This window comes from Aedes albopictus, chromosome 2 (genome assembly GCF_035046485.1).
Source record: "Aedes albopictus strain Foshan chromosome 2, AalbF5, whole genome shotgun sequence".
NCBI lineage: Eukaryota > Metazoa > Arthropoda > Insecta > Diptera > Culicidae > Aedes > Aedes albopictus.
In genome coordinates this window covers 471,841,142-471,856,980 of record NC_085137.1, presented here as the reverse complement: position 1 = coordinate 471,856,980, position 15,839 = coordinate 471,841,142, and the positions used below count along the sequence as shown (strand labels likewise).

The window sequence follows — 15,839 nt, the reverse complement described above, 5'->3', positions numbered from 1 at the left end:
TGTAAAAATTATGAAAGGAATAGGGTTTATTTTTACTTGATAAAAAGTTTTTTTTATTTAGGGTGACTAAGGGTATTATCGGCTGGTTTGTTCTCTTCGTCATGGGGAGTTTTTGTGGGCTGAGTTGCCTGAAATTTGGGCATATAACTAAGTTTGGTTGGGAATGATTTGAGGCCAATTCTGAGTTCAGTACGTTTCAAAAACCCCCCATGACGAAGAGAACAAAACTGCCGAAAATACGTTTGTTTCCCACGGTTTGTTTTTCATAAAAATTTGAACCTAAAACATGAAGTTTAAGATCAACCTTAGAACACTTTTCGGATGAATTGTTTAGAAATATTTCAGAGAAACTACCCGAAGGAATTCCTAACGTACTTATTGCTAGAAGCTATGTTGATTTTTTTTTCTCGAATTGAGTGTTGAACTCCTTCAAAACCATGTAATGCATGTCTGCTTATTTGACATTAAAAAGTTCTCCAATTTATAGGAAGCTTGTCAATTCATTTCATTTTAAATTACTGAGCAAAGCTGACTACATTTAAAAATTTGTAATTTTTGCATAAAAGATATTTTTATAATTGAGGGGCCCAGAATCAAAGGGGTGTAAATGACCATTTTATCGATTTTGATTTGAGCATATCTTAAAATTCTTCAGATTTCACGCTTCAAGAACTTTTTTAAGATTGTTTCTATGATGTTTGGAAAAAATACAATAAATCAGAGAAAATTGATTTGGGTTGATTTGAGATTGAGAGGGTTGATTTTTGAACTCCATACATTTTTTATGAGATGAAAAATTGTTCAAAAACTTTAAACCTCATTTACTCGAAAGTGTGTTTTTGTCACTCACACCCTTTTGTTTCTAACCCCCTCAATCGTTTTTTTTTTTCAATTTCTCATAAGTTTTACAACAAACATCTCGAGTGTTGAAGAACCCCCTTTTAGAACACTGGTAAAACATCTGGTTGGGGCTAACGAGCGGCCGTTTTCACATGTAATAGTAGTTTTTTTTCCACAAATGCGACCATCGATTCATTTGGAAAAAAAAACTCAATGAAAATGAGAGCGATACTAATTGAGTTACATTAATTACCAGTTTGCCACAATACCGTCAAATAGTCGGCTTTCAAAGGCTTCCGCTTAGCAAATTTTCAGCCTTTTATCAGGAAAAATAAATCTCACTTAGGGGGCGAAAATGGTTTTCGCAAGCTCCAAGGGGGCGAAACCTTCTAAAAGTTTGGGAAACACTGATTTAAAGTATTAAACTTACTTGTTGTAAGATTTAAAACGCGCTATTCGGTTTGAGAAGAGCAAAATTAAGCGGAGAAGGATATTTTCCTTTCCAATCGCGATGCTTAATTGTATACTGATCAATTTCGCCCCCATGTGGCATCGTCATTTTTTTTTTTTGAGTTATTTAACTTAAAGTTTAAATTTGTTAAACAAAATTCTGTCACATGGTTCCATGGAGATCCACTGGGTACTGGTTTTACAGAAATTCTTTTGGCAATATTCGAAATATCACTGATGTTATCCGCCAAAGTTGTTTTAAAGTGATCAATTACGGTACTTTCAAGAAATGCTCCAGGGTAATCATCAATTCATACTCTCAGGAGTCTCTCATGGAGCTTCCTTCGGATTCCTTCTGGAAATCTTCCAGGAGTTTCATATGGGAGTCCTCCATAAGTTTCTTCTAGGATTTTACCAAGAGTTCGTTATGAAATTCCTAGATCGAAATCATTGTCCAGAAGGAATCCTCAAGAAAACCCCTAAATGAGCTTTTGAATGATTGCCTGTAGAAATCAGCAGAAGGAATCCATAAAAGAATAAGGACGCCAATAGCTGGACACAATGTTGTACAACGAGAAAGTAATCATTATCTTACCAAACAGTAATTTTTGTATTTTGATTCAAAGTATTTTCACTGGCATCCGTAAACAGTTTATACATTGAAAAGGATTTTTGCATGCAGAATGTCTAAATGAAAACAGTTGATTTTTAAACTCCTGAGCGTTTTTATGAATTACGTTTACAAATTACGTTTTACGTTTTACAAATACACAAGTTTGAAACAATTTTGTAGATTTTTTTTTTCATAAGATATTCGAAAAAACTTCAAATTATTGAGAAAACTGAAAAAATGGGTTTTCTATTTCCGGATAAGACGCAGTCACAGATATTCGACTTTTCAAACATGTTTTAACAAGAATAAACATTTCAATTAACACTTAATAAAGCTGGAGTATTTCCTTACTTATAGTTAAATTTGATTGTAGTTTCCATATGCAGTGATATCAGTTTTGGAGCCTGTTTTCAAGTGTTACAAAATCGGGCATTATGAAATATCAATTTTTGTGTTTGAATTAAATTTTCTGGTTGGAATCTCTATGTTTTAAATTCAAATCAATGGTTGTATAAAAGGTACACATAAAAAGAATCCCGGATATGTTTTTTGATTTTTTTTTATCGAGCACAACTTTATGCGTAGAAAAAATATGGCAATTTGTATAGAAGCCTTTAAAGGCCTTTCAGGGAATTTTCTACCACATTCAAATAAAACAAATTTTAATAGTCGATTTTTGTTACTAATATATAAAGGCTGTAAGCGAGAGAGGCGAGAAACTCTAGAAGCAACTCCTGGATAATCTTGGAATAAAATCCTGAGGAATCTCAGAAAGAACTCCTGACGGAATCATCAGAATCTCAAAAGAAGGAGGAAAAAGGTTCTTCTGGAATACCTACAAGGAATCCTGAAACAACTAATGAAGGAACTCCTGGAAGAATCCCGAAAGGATTTCCTGGAGAAAGAATTACTAGAGAAATCCAAGAATAAAATTCTTGGAGGAATTTTGTATCAAATTCTTGGAAAACTCCCGGAAGGATTGTCTGAAAGGTTCCTCAAAATGTTCCTTCTAGGATTTATTCGGGAATTTCTTGTAGGACGCATTCGGGGAAACCATGCGGGATTTCTCACTAAAGTTCTGGAGAGGTTCTTCTAAGATATTTTTGCGGGATAACTCCAAGAATTTCTTCAAGGGTTTCCTCCAGGAGCTCATTTCGAAACTCCTCCAGCAATTGTTGCCGGTATTCTTCCAGAAGATCCTTTTTTCAATTCCTGTGGAAGTTCATTCTGCAAATTTCTCAGATGTCTAATGTCTAATGTTTTATTGATCTTTTCATGGAACTACTTCAGGAGTCTCGTATGGTATTCTTCTATGAGTTTCTTATAAAATTCCCACACGACTTCCTAGAGGTATTCAACAACTTCTTAGGGAATTCTTCCAGCAGTTTTGCAAGGAACTGCTCCAGGCCTTCTGGATTTCCTTCAATACTTGAATCAATAGTTCCATCTAGAAATTTTTTCAAAGAATCATGCTCGGAATCCCAGAAAAACTTCTAAAGCACTCCAGAACAAGAAATTTTAGAGAAACTCATACAAAGATCCCTGAAGGAGCTGTTAGAGGAATCTTAAAAGGAACTCTTGGAGGAATCTCGGAAGAAATTCCTGCAGGTTTCTCAGAAAGAACTCCTGGAGAAATCCCAGTTGTAACCTCTTTGAGAAACTCATAAGGAACTCCTGGTGGAGTCCCTAAAGTAGCTTCTGTAGCAATCCTAGACATATCCCTGGAAAAGTTCCTAGATATGTATCATGAGTTCCCTAGCAAAACACATGACCACAAAACAGTCACGTCAGCGCAGGTAATCGTTGCGCAGTTAGTCACAGTGACTAATGTGCAACCGTTACATGCACTGCCGTAACTATTTTGTAACCATGTATGTTGCTTGGGTTGTTCCAGAATCACAATCAAAACTCCTGAGAGGTATTGCGGAAAGATTTCGATGAGGTTTCCGAAGTGATTTCGAAGAAATTATTACTTCCAGCATTATCCCACCAGAATTCCAGTGAACCAGAGCATCCCGTGCAAATATGAAACAAAATGTTTATTGAATTCCACCGGGATGTCTTTTACCATAATTATAACTGATGTCTAACGAAATGTTCCTCCAGAATGAAAGCAAAGTCCATTAGATCCTAGCTCCCAGCTGTGGAATCCACGTAAGAACTCCACTGTAATTCCTTTTAAAGTATTCTTAAACAACACCCCCAGTTACACATATGCACAACAAAAATACTTCCTTTGTTATCTCGTATTTAATTTAAACGTTTCACAGAACCCACTAAGGAAGTCATAAATTAACACACAAGGGGTAATAATTCAACATCATCCGACGTTTCGGCCCAAACCAAGGGTCGAAAAGTTGGATGTTATAGACTAAATTAAGTAAAAAGAAAATCGAGTTAAGTACTGTTTCTTTTAATTCTTCTAAGAATTTGCATCCTTTGACAGAAACGAATTTCGACCTCAACTGTCAGGCCGTCTTCAGTATCTTGTGCTTGACTTGACGGAGTCGACAGTTGAGGTTGAAATACGTATCTGTCAAAGGATGCAAATTCTTAGTGGAATTAAAAGAAACAGTACCTAACCCGATTTTATTTTTACTTACAGGTATTCCACTAACGCCCAGGTTCATCATCATCACTTTAGACTAAATTGTTTAACCAATCAATTTGCCTTTTTAAATTGATGAAAAGGGTACCAAGCCCAGACCATGGTCCAATAACCGAATCAATTGCAATCAATACATTGATTGATGCATTGATGCTATTTATTGAACTGGAAGCAAACAATCTAGATGATCAACGATCATCCAGTTCACATATAAACTGAACCTAATCTGAAAAAGCTACTGGCCTTACTGGGCCATTAACCTACCCCACGCATTCAAATTAGACCGAATCATAAACATTGTTGACCTACACTCGCCCCAGTCAGCCCCAGCAGAATGTGTGCGATCCGAATCCGTGTCAAACCGCGCAAGGCGACACAAATCACGAAACGGTTTTAACGATTCGATTCGCAACAATAGGCATACGTACAAGTCCTGACACCGCGCCCGGCTCGCACCCTTCGGCGCTCGACGACCTCCCAACGCCGCCGTTTAGACTCCACATCCACGTGCTCAATCAACGCACGCCGCATACTGGGCCCGACTCCGTTGAATTCGGTTGGTGTCCGCAAGTCATGTTCCCTGTTTGCTGTGTATATTTTTTTCGCCTTGCAACCTTCGGAAGCAGGTATTACCCACTTGGCATAATGGTGTACGTACGTACATAATACAACCTGCTACGCTACGGCATGCAACCCAACTAGACTGCGAAGCAAACACATGCTCATGGGATGTCCAGCCAATCGCACCTGAACGCGAACGAACGGCGCGGCGGCAGCCAGCCAGGGAACCTGTTCCATTTATAATAATAATCCGCGATTGTGCACAGTCAGGCAGTCAGTCAGTCACAACCTGTAGTCTGATTCTCCGAGAACCAAGACTAGTTCGTATTGTGAATCCAGAGTACAAACGAACTGGTGCAACCGACGACGACGACCAAGTCGTCGCATGTTCCATTGCGTGATAGACATCAGAATTATATCCTCCCCACATGCCTTCGAGAACGAGCGTTGCTCACGCAAGCCTTGAAGGGATTTTCGTTCGAAGAAGAAGCAAAAGGGTTCTACACAGCAAGGCAAGCAGCAGTGAGTGCGGCGGAGTTGTTGTGTAAGCCCTCGGTATTGGACGCCGCATGCAAGGGTCGCTCGTTTGGTTGACTGGGTTATTTAGACGGAACGGAACGAATATAGACAGACACCGTCATCGTCGTCGTCATATGTATCTATATGGTGATTAAGTGTTCAGTGCAGGTATTATATAGGCTAAAGGTTCTGAAATGGACAAACAGCTGCAGGACATAGCCACTGCAACCGATTGGAAATTGCTATGCACAGTCGAATGTAGCATTAGAAACACATTCACATGGCGATTGATTACTGTAGTTGAAAATGTTCCGGAGTCAATAAAAATTTGCTGAGAAGTTGCAATATTTGAGTGATGTAATGAAGTTATTAAGGCACATTTAAACTGTGGAGCAAGTAACCAATAAGCAATTGCATGCACCTTTATAGCAGGTCTTTCAATGTAAGTCAACCTTAACCGTTGTGTGTCCGACAATTTCTTTTTTTTTTTTGCTTTTTTCTGCACCGTGCTTTTCAAATGGACGCTGGGTACCCGGGAACCCTGTCCGCCACATAAGGTTTAAATGCCTTAACCATTTGGAGCCGGAGGGTTCATATATGACACCAATATAGAAACGGCTGTATCTTTAATGTCTTTTATAGACACTGTAGGTATATTTCAGTTCAGCCAAACTACCATGAAGTTCAGAACTTCAGATCTACACTCGTAAAAGTTGCCATATCTGTTATACTGAGTAACGTTGCATAATCAACCACGGTTACTGGACCAATCTGAAGTCTACTAGATATTATTTGAAACCTTTGGGACCTTGAGGGTCGTCCAAACTGTTCTATATTGAAGTCCTTCAAATCTACAAGAATAACTTTACGTGTTTTCACCATTGCAGCATTGCATAATCTACTGGGATCCGTGAAGCTTTTGAAATCACAAATGTCATTAAGAGACACTACACGGATATTCTAGGCCAGCCAAATTACCTTGGAGTTCAGAAACTCAGGTTTACACTCGTAACAGCAGCCACATCTGACATACTGAGTAACGTTGTATAATCAATCGCGGTTACTGGACCAACCCGAAGTTCATTAGACATTTGAGGTCGTCCAAACTGTCCTGAAGTTTAGCTCTTGACAGTAACAATAGTAATTCTCACAATGAACTGATCACACATCCAACAGTAATAAGTAATTCCCCTGGCATTTCATGAGTCATTCCAAGATACTTTTTGATACTTTTTAATGAAACATCATGAACCACTTCACTAATACTTTACTTTTGCAAAAGAAAATAAAAAATGAATAACTCTTTTAAAGAAAAACTAGAAAGGACGAGCAAATTCCTTTTAATTCTACTACTGTGCTTATCTTCGGACAGATAGGCCTATTTCGTCTGTGACTTACAGACTTCTTCAGTGTCAAGTGCTCGACACTGAAGAAGTCTGTAAGTCACAGACGAAATAGGCCTATCTGTCCGAAGATAAGCACAGTAGTAGAATTAAAAGGAATTTGCTCGTCCTTTCTAGTTTTTCTTTAAAAGAGTTATTCATTTTTTATTTTCTTTTGCAAAAGTAAAGTATTAGTGAAGTGTTTTTAAATTAAACTAGAGTCTGAAGTAACAAGTTCTACTAAAAGCTCTAAAGTAATAGTAAAATCATGAACCATATTTATTAATATTTTTCAAAGACTAGTTGGCGTTGTTCTGTATCTTTAAAATAATTAAGGATGTTCTAACTTATATGAAACTCATTTTTTGAAATCATCATTCGTTGTAGTCATTGTTATTAACGCTAAATAAATGAACAAGATACAATCCTTACGGTTGGCAATGTTGTGTAACTCAAAACAGCAAAAACGGTGTTATTACGGCTGTAGACTCCATGTTATATACAGGAGTGTTCACATTTCTGAATATCCCGAAGCTTTGTCATAGTTTCTGATAATATTTTGTGAGCTCAAGTAAGTATAATAGATTTTGAAACATAACTCTATATAGTCAATACAGTAACTTCAATTGCTGTAGATTCTAGATTTTAAATATCATAATAGTTTGCATGACTCTAGCTGATCTGATGATGTCCGTTGAACATTTAGAAGATTTACTGAACATTATAGATTACATATCGTAGCTTTGTATAATGAAAAAAGGTACCGTTACACCCGTACACTTCAGGATCTAAACATTAGAACAGTTTAGATAACCTAGAATATCCCGACTGATGTAATACTGCCTGAACTTCCAGAAGACTTACTGGACATGATAGATTACAAATCGTAGCTTTGTTCAATGAAAAAAGTTATCGTTACACCCGTAGACTTTAAGGTCTAAACTCAATAACAGTTTAGATGTCCAGAAAAAATATTCTGCGAATATGACCCATTTTATGTTGTTGAGCACAAAAAAAAATTCAGGGTATTTTTTCAGCGATTCCCAGTATTCTATCAGAGCAGGGCCGGATCTAAAGCGGGGTTGGCAGGGCCCCGGGCCCCCGAATTTTATGGCCCCCCACAATCCTTAATCCGGGCCTGCATCAGGGTTTCTTCCTGAAATTTCTTCATTGATAAATCCCGAGACTCCTCTAGGAATTCTCTCCGGGATTCCTTCAGGTATATTTCACGGAATTCCATCCTCCCGAAGCTCCTTCATTGATTTCTTCCGGCATTCCTTTAGGGCTTTCTCCTGAGCTTACTCAAGGGATTCTATTCGGGATTCCTCCGGAGATTTTTCTAAAGATTCCTTTATGGAATTTTTCCAGCATACCTTCAAGGTTATGTCCCGGCATTCCAGCAGGGATTCCCTCATTAAACCCTTATGGGATTCGTTTAGAGATTCTCCTGTGGAATTCCTTCATGGAATTCTTCCGGGATTGTTTCAGGGATGTTTTCTGGAATTTCCGAGAGATTTCTCCCGCATTTTGTGCATCGATTTCTCCCAGGATTTCTTTACAGATTCCTCCCAAAAGGGCTGTTTGCAATTCCGTAGTAATTTTTCGGCCTATCATGATGCCTTGTCTAAATTGCTCAAGAAACCGTTTTCCTTCAATCACAGGACGCATTTAGGAAGAAAGAACTTTTCCAATGGCAGTTTTTACCAGGGATCGATGAAGAAATTTCTTAAGTAATTCCTTTTGAACGCGAAACTGCCCTAAATTTCATAAAGGGATTCTATGGAGGGTTCTTCCTGGGTTTCATCTAGAGATTTGAATCGGGATGCTTTCTGAGATTCATTAAATTATTTCTCCAGGGCATTCTTTCAGATGTTTGTCCCATAACTTGTTTTGGAACTTATATGTGAATTCTTCCTGGATCCACATCTTGGAGACAAATTTCTGAAGTAATCTTTCAATACTTTAGAAATTCATGTCGTCATTTTTTTTTTTAATTTTTCCCGGTATTCGTTAGTGTTCCTCATGGGATTATTTTAATTCTTTTTTCAACGATTCTTTCAGGGATTCTCCATGACACTCATGTAATGACATCTCCTATGATTTATTTAGTGACTCCTCTGGGGATTCCTCTCGCGGATCCTTCCAGCAATTCTCCAGGGATTGCTCCAGGGATTCCTCCAAAGATTTCTACAGAGATTTTTTCTCGGATGCTTTCAGAAATTTCGAAGGGGATTCGTTTTGGAATTCAACTTTGTATTCCACCTTCAATGATTTCTTCAAGCATCCCTCCAGGATTTTCAAGGGGACTTTTCAGGATTTTCTTTTTGAGATTACTGTCCCGGTATATTTCCTGGAGTTGCCTTCAAGGGTTGCCGGAAGTTTTCTTGAGACAGGGTTTCTCCGTTTAATGTTTGGGGAAGATGATTCTTTGATAGTACACTATGAGTATTATTTATTATGAAAAAATACGCTACAAAGGGCAGGAAAATGTAAAAAAAAATCAAAAATGCAATGCTATTTATTGGTTCTCTCTTGCGAAAAGATCCTGAACTGATCGGGAAATGCAACCAGTCACTCTCATCGTGATCTTACTGAATAAAAAAGTAATAAGATCAAAAAAGAGTGAAAAAATAAGAGAACAACAAAAGAAATGTTGGAGATAGATAGTCATTTCTGTAGTAATGTAAACTGACAGTCATTTTTTTATTCATTTTTAGTAGTTATCATCTCTGTCACTTGTTTAGAATTGTTTTGTATCCATACGGACCAGCTTCTAACGATAGTACAAAAGTTATGCAGAAATAGAACCTCAGAAGGACGCTTTTGCTTATTGTGCGAGAGCATGAAGCAGATTTATTTTTTGCTTGTTTTGTTCTGATGAGGTTGTTTCCTTCCGACGTGACTTTGATTTGAGGATTCCTACTGAAATTTTCAGAATATAATGCTAAAGGTTTAATCGGAAATAACACCGACGGTTCTTCCGAAGAATCATCCAAAAAGTTAACCAAATATTTGTGCAAGAATTTCTCTAAACAGAGGTTTTTTACAATGACTTTTCAAGAAATTTTTTCAGACCTCCAAAAATTCTTCAACCAATAATCCCATTTTTTTTTTCAAAGAATCCTCCACAAATGTCTTCCTCCTCATTTTTAAGTAATTCTTTAAAAAATGCCTCCTTTAGTAGTGCATCCGAATATTCCGCCAGAAATTGCTACAAAAGTTTCTCTAAATATTCTGCGTGAATGCCTCCAATGATTTCTTTAAAAAATCCAAAGATTTCTTAGGCAATATGTATTCTTGGGGAACTTCTAGACACCTCGAATGATTATTTAAAACTTTCTTCAGAAATTTCTGCAAAGAATCTTTCATAGATTGCTCTACAAACTCTTCAGGCAAATTTTCCAATCATTCCTCTAGAAGCTCGTCCGAGAATTCTTCAATAAATTTCTGCGACGATTCCTTCGAAATTTTGTGAGAATTCCAACAGAAAATAATTTAAAGCTTCTCTTAGTTTCTCAAAACTATTTACGAGAATTTCTCGAAGTATTGGTCCTACAGAAGTTCATTTGAAAACTCCTCCAAATTTCCCACAAAAACCACTGCACATTTTTTTTAGGAATCCTCTTAAAGTTTCAGAAGGATTTATCTGTATATAATGTATAAGTGTCCTCCTGAGATTCCCCCATGAATTCCACCTAAAATTTCTCCAACAACCAATGAACAACAATAATGACAATGTCACAATCTGCATTTGTTGCGACAATCCACCCAATACGAAGGATAAATGGTCGGGGTTCTGCTAAACCGAACTAACGACCATTTTTTGGAAAATTGAGTTTTCCTTACCATTAGACGACGAAAATGATGATCTTCCTGCCATGTAAAAATCCAGTAATTCTGACAGCTCTTTATAGAGTAAATTCAAAATTTCAGTTTGGCAGAACATAGAAAAATAAAATTGCATCCAACCAGAGTGAACTGTAAACCATTTCATAGAATCAGCGCATCAATTTAATTGTGGTCCATATGATGAATTACTTCTGGTTCTCCTCATCCCCGTCAGATTTCTAACTTCTTACCAACTCATAGTAACAATCTGTGAGGGATTTGAACAAGTTATTAGAAATACGGATGTGGGAGGATCCAATTATGTTTTGATGGCGCTGATCGCCATTTTTTCAAATCACATTCTGCCAGACCGAACCAAATCCACTTTATCTTAGAATCGATTTGTTCTCAACAATACAAACACAAACTGGTTTTGAATACCTGCGTTATATTGATACACTTCATACTGATAATTTAACACATGAGCCGTCATTGAACAACAAGGCTAATAATAATTATAAAGCATGAACAAAAATCAAGCACTTGGTTCGCTTTAGCTGATCGAAAAATGGCGTATTTACAAAAACCACCTTCGAGAAGAATGTTCAGAACTTGATTAAGACATAACAACTCAGCTTCAACTAGGTAAAATGACCTAGAGGTAACGAACTCCGCTATCACTCGAATGATCCAAGTTCGGATATAATTCATATATTTGAAAACTTTTTTCTACTTGGTGCACTTTGGCAGAACATTTTCATGGTTTGCTTCGACCAGCATAAATTTGAAGTACACAAATTACTGCACTGTCGCATCTCAGGACAAGCAGCGACTTCACTTGACATAATCACTCTTGCTCTGAGCCTGCACATGTACAGTATATGAAAAAAAGCATGGGTGGCAAGGGCTGAGATGGGAGAGCTTCCGCCTTTCATAATTTAAACTATTTTGAAATATACGTGCTACCATACTACAAGCGTCCTCTCTGATTCATGTAAAAGATTGTGAGTGATATCGATTTCAACTTGATAGACGATAAAAAATCTAGATTTTTTTCATAATCCGACTGGGTTTATCTGAAACACAAAAACACAATCAGCCACACTGAAGTATAAACCATTTTCTAATGTTTCTGACCAGCCAGAGTGAACTGAGTGCAAAGTACCGCGAAATAAAATGTAATTATATCAATGATTTCAAATGATTCACGTGTATACTTCATCTGGGGTCGTTAATAAAGGCTTGCAAGTGGCATGTGTGCGGAAAAGTTTTAAATAGTTTTAGCTGTTGTTTATTTGTGAATGGTTGAACTTTAAACTTGATTATCTCAGAATAAACTATTTGGCCTTTAGTTCGGTTTAGCAGAACCCCGGCCAAATATCCTACAGCACGAGTTAAGAGATTTTAAAGACTGCGATTTCAAGGGGTAGCTTCAAATTAGTAAACACTGCAACGCGATTGAAGCTCTACCATGAAACAGTTTCGATTTTGGGTTAGTAATAATCGATATTCACGAGCTCAAAAGTACACAGCAAATTAAGCTTCTGTTTTGTCACCAACAAACATTTTCGATACCATGTCATTATCTGTTACCATTTGGGATTTCCACGCTTTGTTGCTTGTGTTGTGCCTCTTTTGAAAGAAAATTCTCTCTGCTGATAACTAAACTAGAATCCATAAATTTCTCCGAAAATTCCTCCAATATTTCTGCTGAAAGATCTTTTGAGGACTCCTTCACTATTTAATTCGAGAATTCCTTCAGAAACTTCTCCGAGTATTAGCAACTCATCCGATTCCTCTAGCAACTCATCTGAGATTTTTTCGTGAATACTTCCCAAGATGTCATTGCGACGATTCTTTCAAGATGCTTTCAAATATCAATGATTAAATATTTTCAAATAAATATATTAAAATCATTTTAAATTAGGGGTTCCATGAAAACACCGAGAAATGTCTACAGGGAATGTTGGAAGCATCCCTTGGAAAATTTAAGTGAACTGTCACAACGAAACCGGAAAAATCATTTCAGTAAAAAATCAGCTAAACCAAGTAAATTCAGGAAATAATTATTAAAAGATTTACGGAAACAATGCGGACAGTTTAAAATGAAAAAAATGAGGAAATCTCTGAACAATTTCCTATGATTCCATGGAATATTTTTTTTTTTGCAGAACTATTGCAAGACAATTTTGGAAATTTTTTTTAAAACAATATTTGGGCAAATTCTTTAAAAAAAAATCCTGAAAATCGTTTGGAAAAAAATAGTTTCTTCTTCTCTGTGATTTTGGAGAATTTTACTAATAGAATGCAAGAATGTCAGTTATCCAAAGGATTGCTGTTTTTTGATAAAATGGACCAAACTATAGCCACAATGTCGAATTTGATTGAAACAGCGTGTCTTGGAACATGCTTTATTTGGTATTTGAGCTAGATTTCAATGACCATATGCCTAACGAACAGCATATTCTACTAGGTTTGTATAACTTTGGTTTCAAGTAGTGTTTTTTTTTATCTATATTAACGAGATTTATAGCCCTAGGTTTGTTCATCTCGGGACCCACGCTTTACTGCTTGCGAGTTTGTCGGGAGTGGGATTCGATCCCAGGTCCTTGGCGTGATAGTCGAGTGTTATAACCATCACACCAGGTCCGCTCCACAATAATGTTTAGAAAAATAGATCCGACAAATTTGGCAAAAGCTTCCATAACATACACAGCTAAAAGCATTTCCATATAAACCTCCCCTTGGCTGAATATCCTCAATCATTCCATCTAATTGAACAATAAAAACTGATGCGAAAACTTCCTAGACAACCCACAGAAACCGCCCACAGAACTTCATGCCTCCGCGCTCACTTTCGCTCTTACCTGTACTAAGTACATGTTGATACGAGGCTATGATTATCTAGCCACCACAGCTCGCAGCACAACAACGAACGCGGCCAGGTTCGTTATGTAGAATTCCGTCTACGTCTAGTTCCGCTTTCGTCGCCTTCGTTCAGCTGCCCTGTACAGGTGTGTTTCCTTCTCCTTCTCGATGTCTTCGTTCTGACGGAGGCGCCTTCTTGCACAAAATCGATAATCCCAGTCCCCTGGCTTCTGTGTGTCTCTCTGCTGTCACAACTTTTACCAGGTCACGCGGCTTCACCAGGTTCCTGACGGGTCTCCTGTGGTCAAACGACGACGGCTTATTCCGGCCTAAGTCAGTGTAATTACGAAATCACTTAACGAGCGGAGGAGCACTCTCCTTCCCTTAATTAATTTATTTGCTGCCCCCCGTGTTGGATTGATCGAAAGTGTGAGGCCTTACATCGTGGGGTCTCTTCGCGCTTGTTATTTCGTGTGGACCACAAAAACACTTTCCACTAATTTTATAACTCGGAGAGCCCAGCTCTCCGCGGCTCACGCTGAGGTCTTCGATTTCTTCGGGCTATTTAATTATTTATTCATATAAGCGACCAGACTGGACGCAGACTCGAATGCACGCGCCACTTGTCGTGGCGCGGTTGTTGAAAAACGACAAAATTTTTGTGAAAGTTGCCGTCCACTAACCACGCGGTGTGGAACTAACGCGAGCGACAGTTCCGCACACTCGTTCAAATCTTTACAAAACGATGCTCTTTTGTTTCAGCTCTGCACACACGCACCGTACGCGCGTTCCTCCATCATCATCATCATCATCACAGCGTATTGATCTTCACTTTCTACGGCTCAAAACTGGCCCACTACTCTCGATAAGAGGCTGTTTGAGGCTTCAACGATCTCATCCTCATCGATCACCACCAACCGCGTTTCCCGCCTTTTCCAGAACTCTTCAATCGCGATGCGTAGACGCCACAACAGTTCACAACGCCTGTGACGTCACAGACAAACACCCGTTTTCAGCACCACTCTCCCAAGCAGCTGTCAGTTTCCATACAAAAACCAATCAATTTTGCACTTTTCGGCTGTTTCGCATCGCACTTATCCACTTGACCTGTTGTCGTCGTCTATGGCGGGTGTTTGGCTTTTCAACGGCTTTTTTGACTTCTCCAGGTTCTTTCTTCTTGCTCTATGCCCAGACCTCTCAACAAACTCTTAGATACACACCATATACGGCCTAATGGACAACGCGGGGCATACGCGCGTTCACGCTTCACACATCTCCCGAAGCTAAAGACCCCCGATGAGTCAGGTGTTTTTTGACAACGAATTGCTTCCACACACTCCGAGGATAATCACTCTCTGTACATATGGAAAGCACCTTAGTCACTGCCACTAATAAGCCACCACGCGATTGTTTCAGGATCCATAATCAATACTGAGCCGTTTCACCAAAACCGATTAACATCTCTCCTTCTTTCCGAAAAACCTTCCGAACCCGACCAGTAGTCGTCCTTCGCACGTTGTTTACATGCGCTCTTCCTTCGCCGCAACGATTTGCGCTTCAACAAATAAAACACAACATTCACACAAACAAGGGGAAACAAGAACTTCCAAAACGCCGTCGTTCGTAACGAAACCCTTCGACCACGACCGTTCCCGATGACCGTCAACGGTAGAATGAATGGCGGCCCGAACCACTCGGAACCAGTTGCCCCTTAACCGACGAGGGATTCATCCATTCATAACAGAGACTGTGCGGGTCTCTCGCACGCAACCGTCGGTTCAGCTAGGGTACCGCTGTAATCGAACGATCGCCTCTCTCTCACGTGGTTGGCGAGACTGCGAGAGAGCGCGAAACCGGCTTCCCTATCCAGCGGCACCCGACCAAAAGCCTGTTTTGAAATGTTTTGATTCGTGAGTGGCTCTTCGGCGGCGGCATCAACAACAGCAACAATTTCGAGCATGCGGTGTGGTGGATCATTAGCTGAATTGAATGAAACGAACGAACGACCGTGCCCGGTCGAAGGAGAGATGAAGAGAAAATGAACGGGGCGCACACTTGAGGGAGAGAGTGAGTGTTTTGTTTTGTGAAGAAGAGTGGATGACGGAAAGCAGAAAAGTGGTGCCGCTGCCGCTTCGTTTTGTATGATAACATTCGGAACTGTTTGGTTTGT

At 38.8% G+C, this 15,839-nt stretch overlaps 1 protein-coding gene across 9 annotated transcripts in view; it reads right to left on the bottom strand.

Moving 5' to 3' along the window:
• Window positions 1-15,839, bottom strand: part of LOC109414826 (supervillin) — a 1,049,091-nt gene that overhangs the window by 884,377 nt on the left and 148,875 nt on the right. The window contains exon 1 of one of the 9 annotated variants that reach the window (XM_029870795.2): window positions 13,669-15,355. The exons of the other annotated variants lie outside the window; for them this stretch is intronic. Coding sequence (XP_029726655.1) covers window positions 13,669-13,683 — 15 coding nt within the window. The 5' untranslated portion in view covers window positions 13,684-15,355. Of the gene's footprint in view, window positions 1-13,668; window positions 15,356-15,839 lie in introns of those variants that run through there. 9 annotated transcript variants of the gene reach the window in all.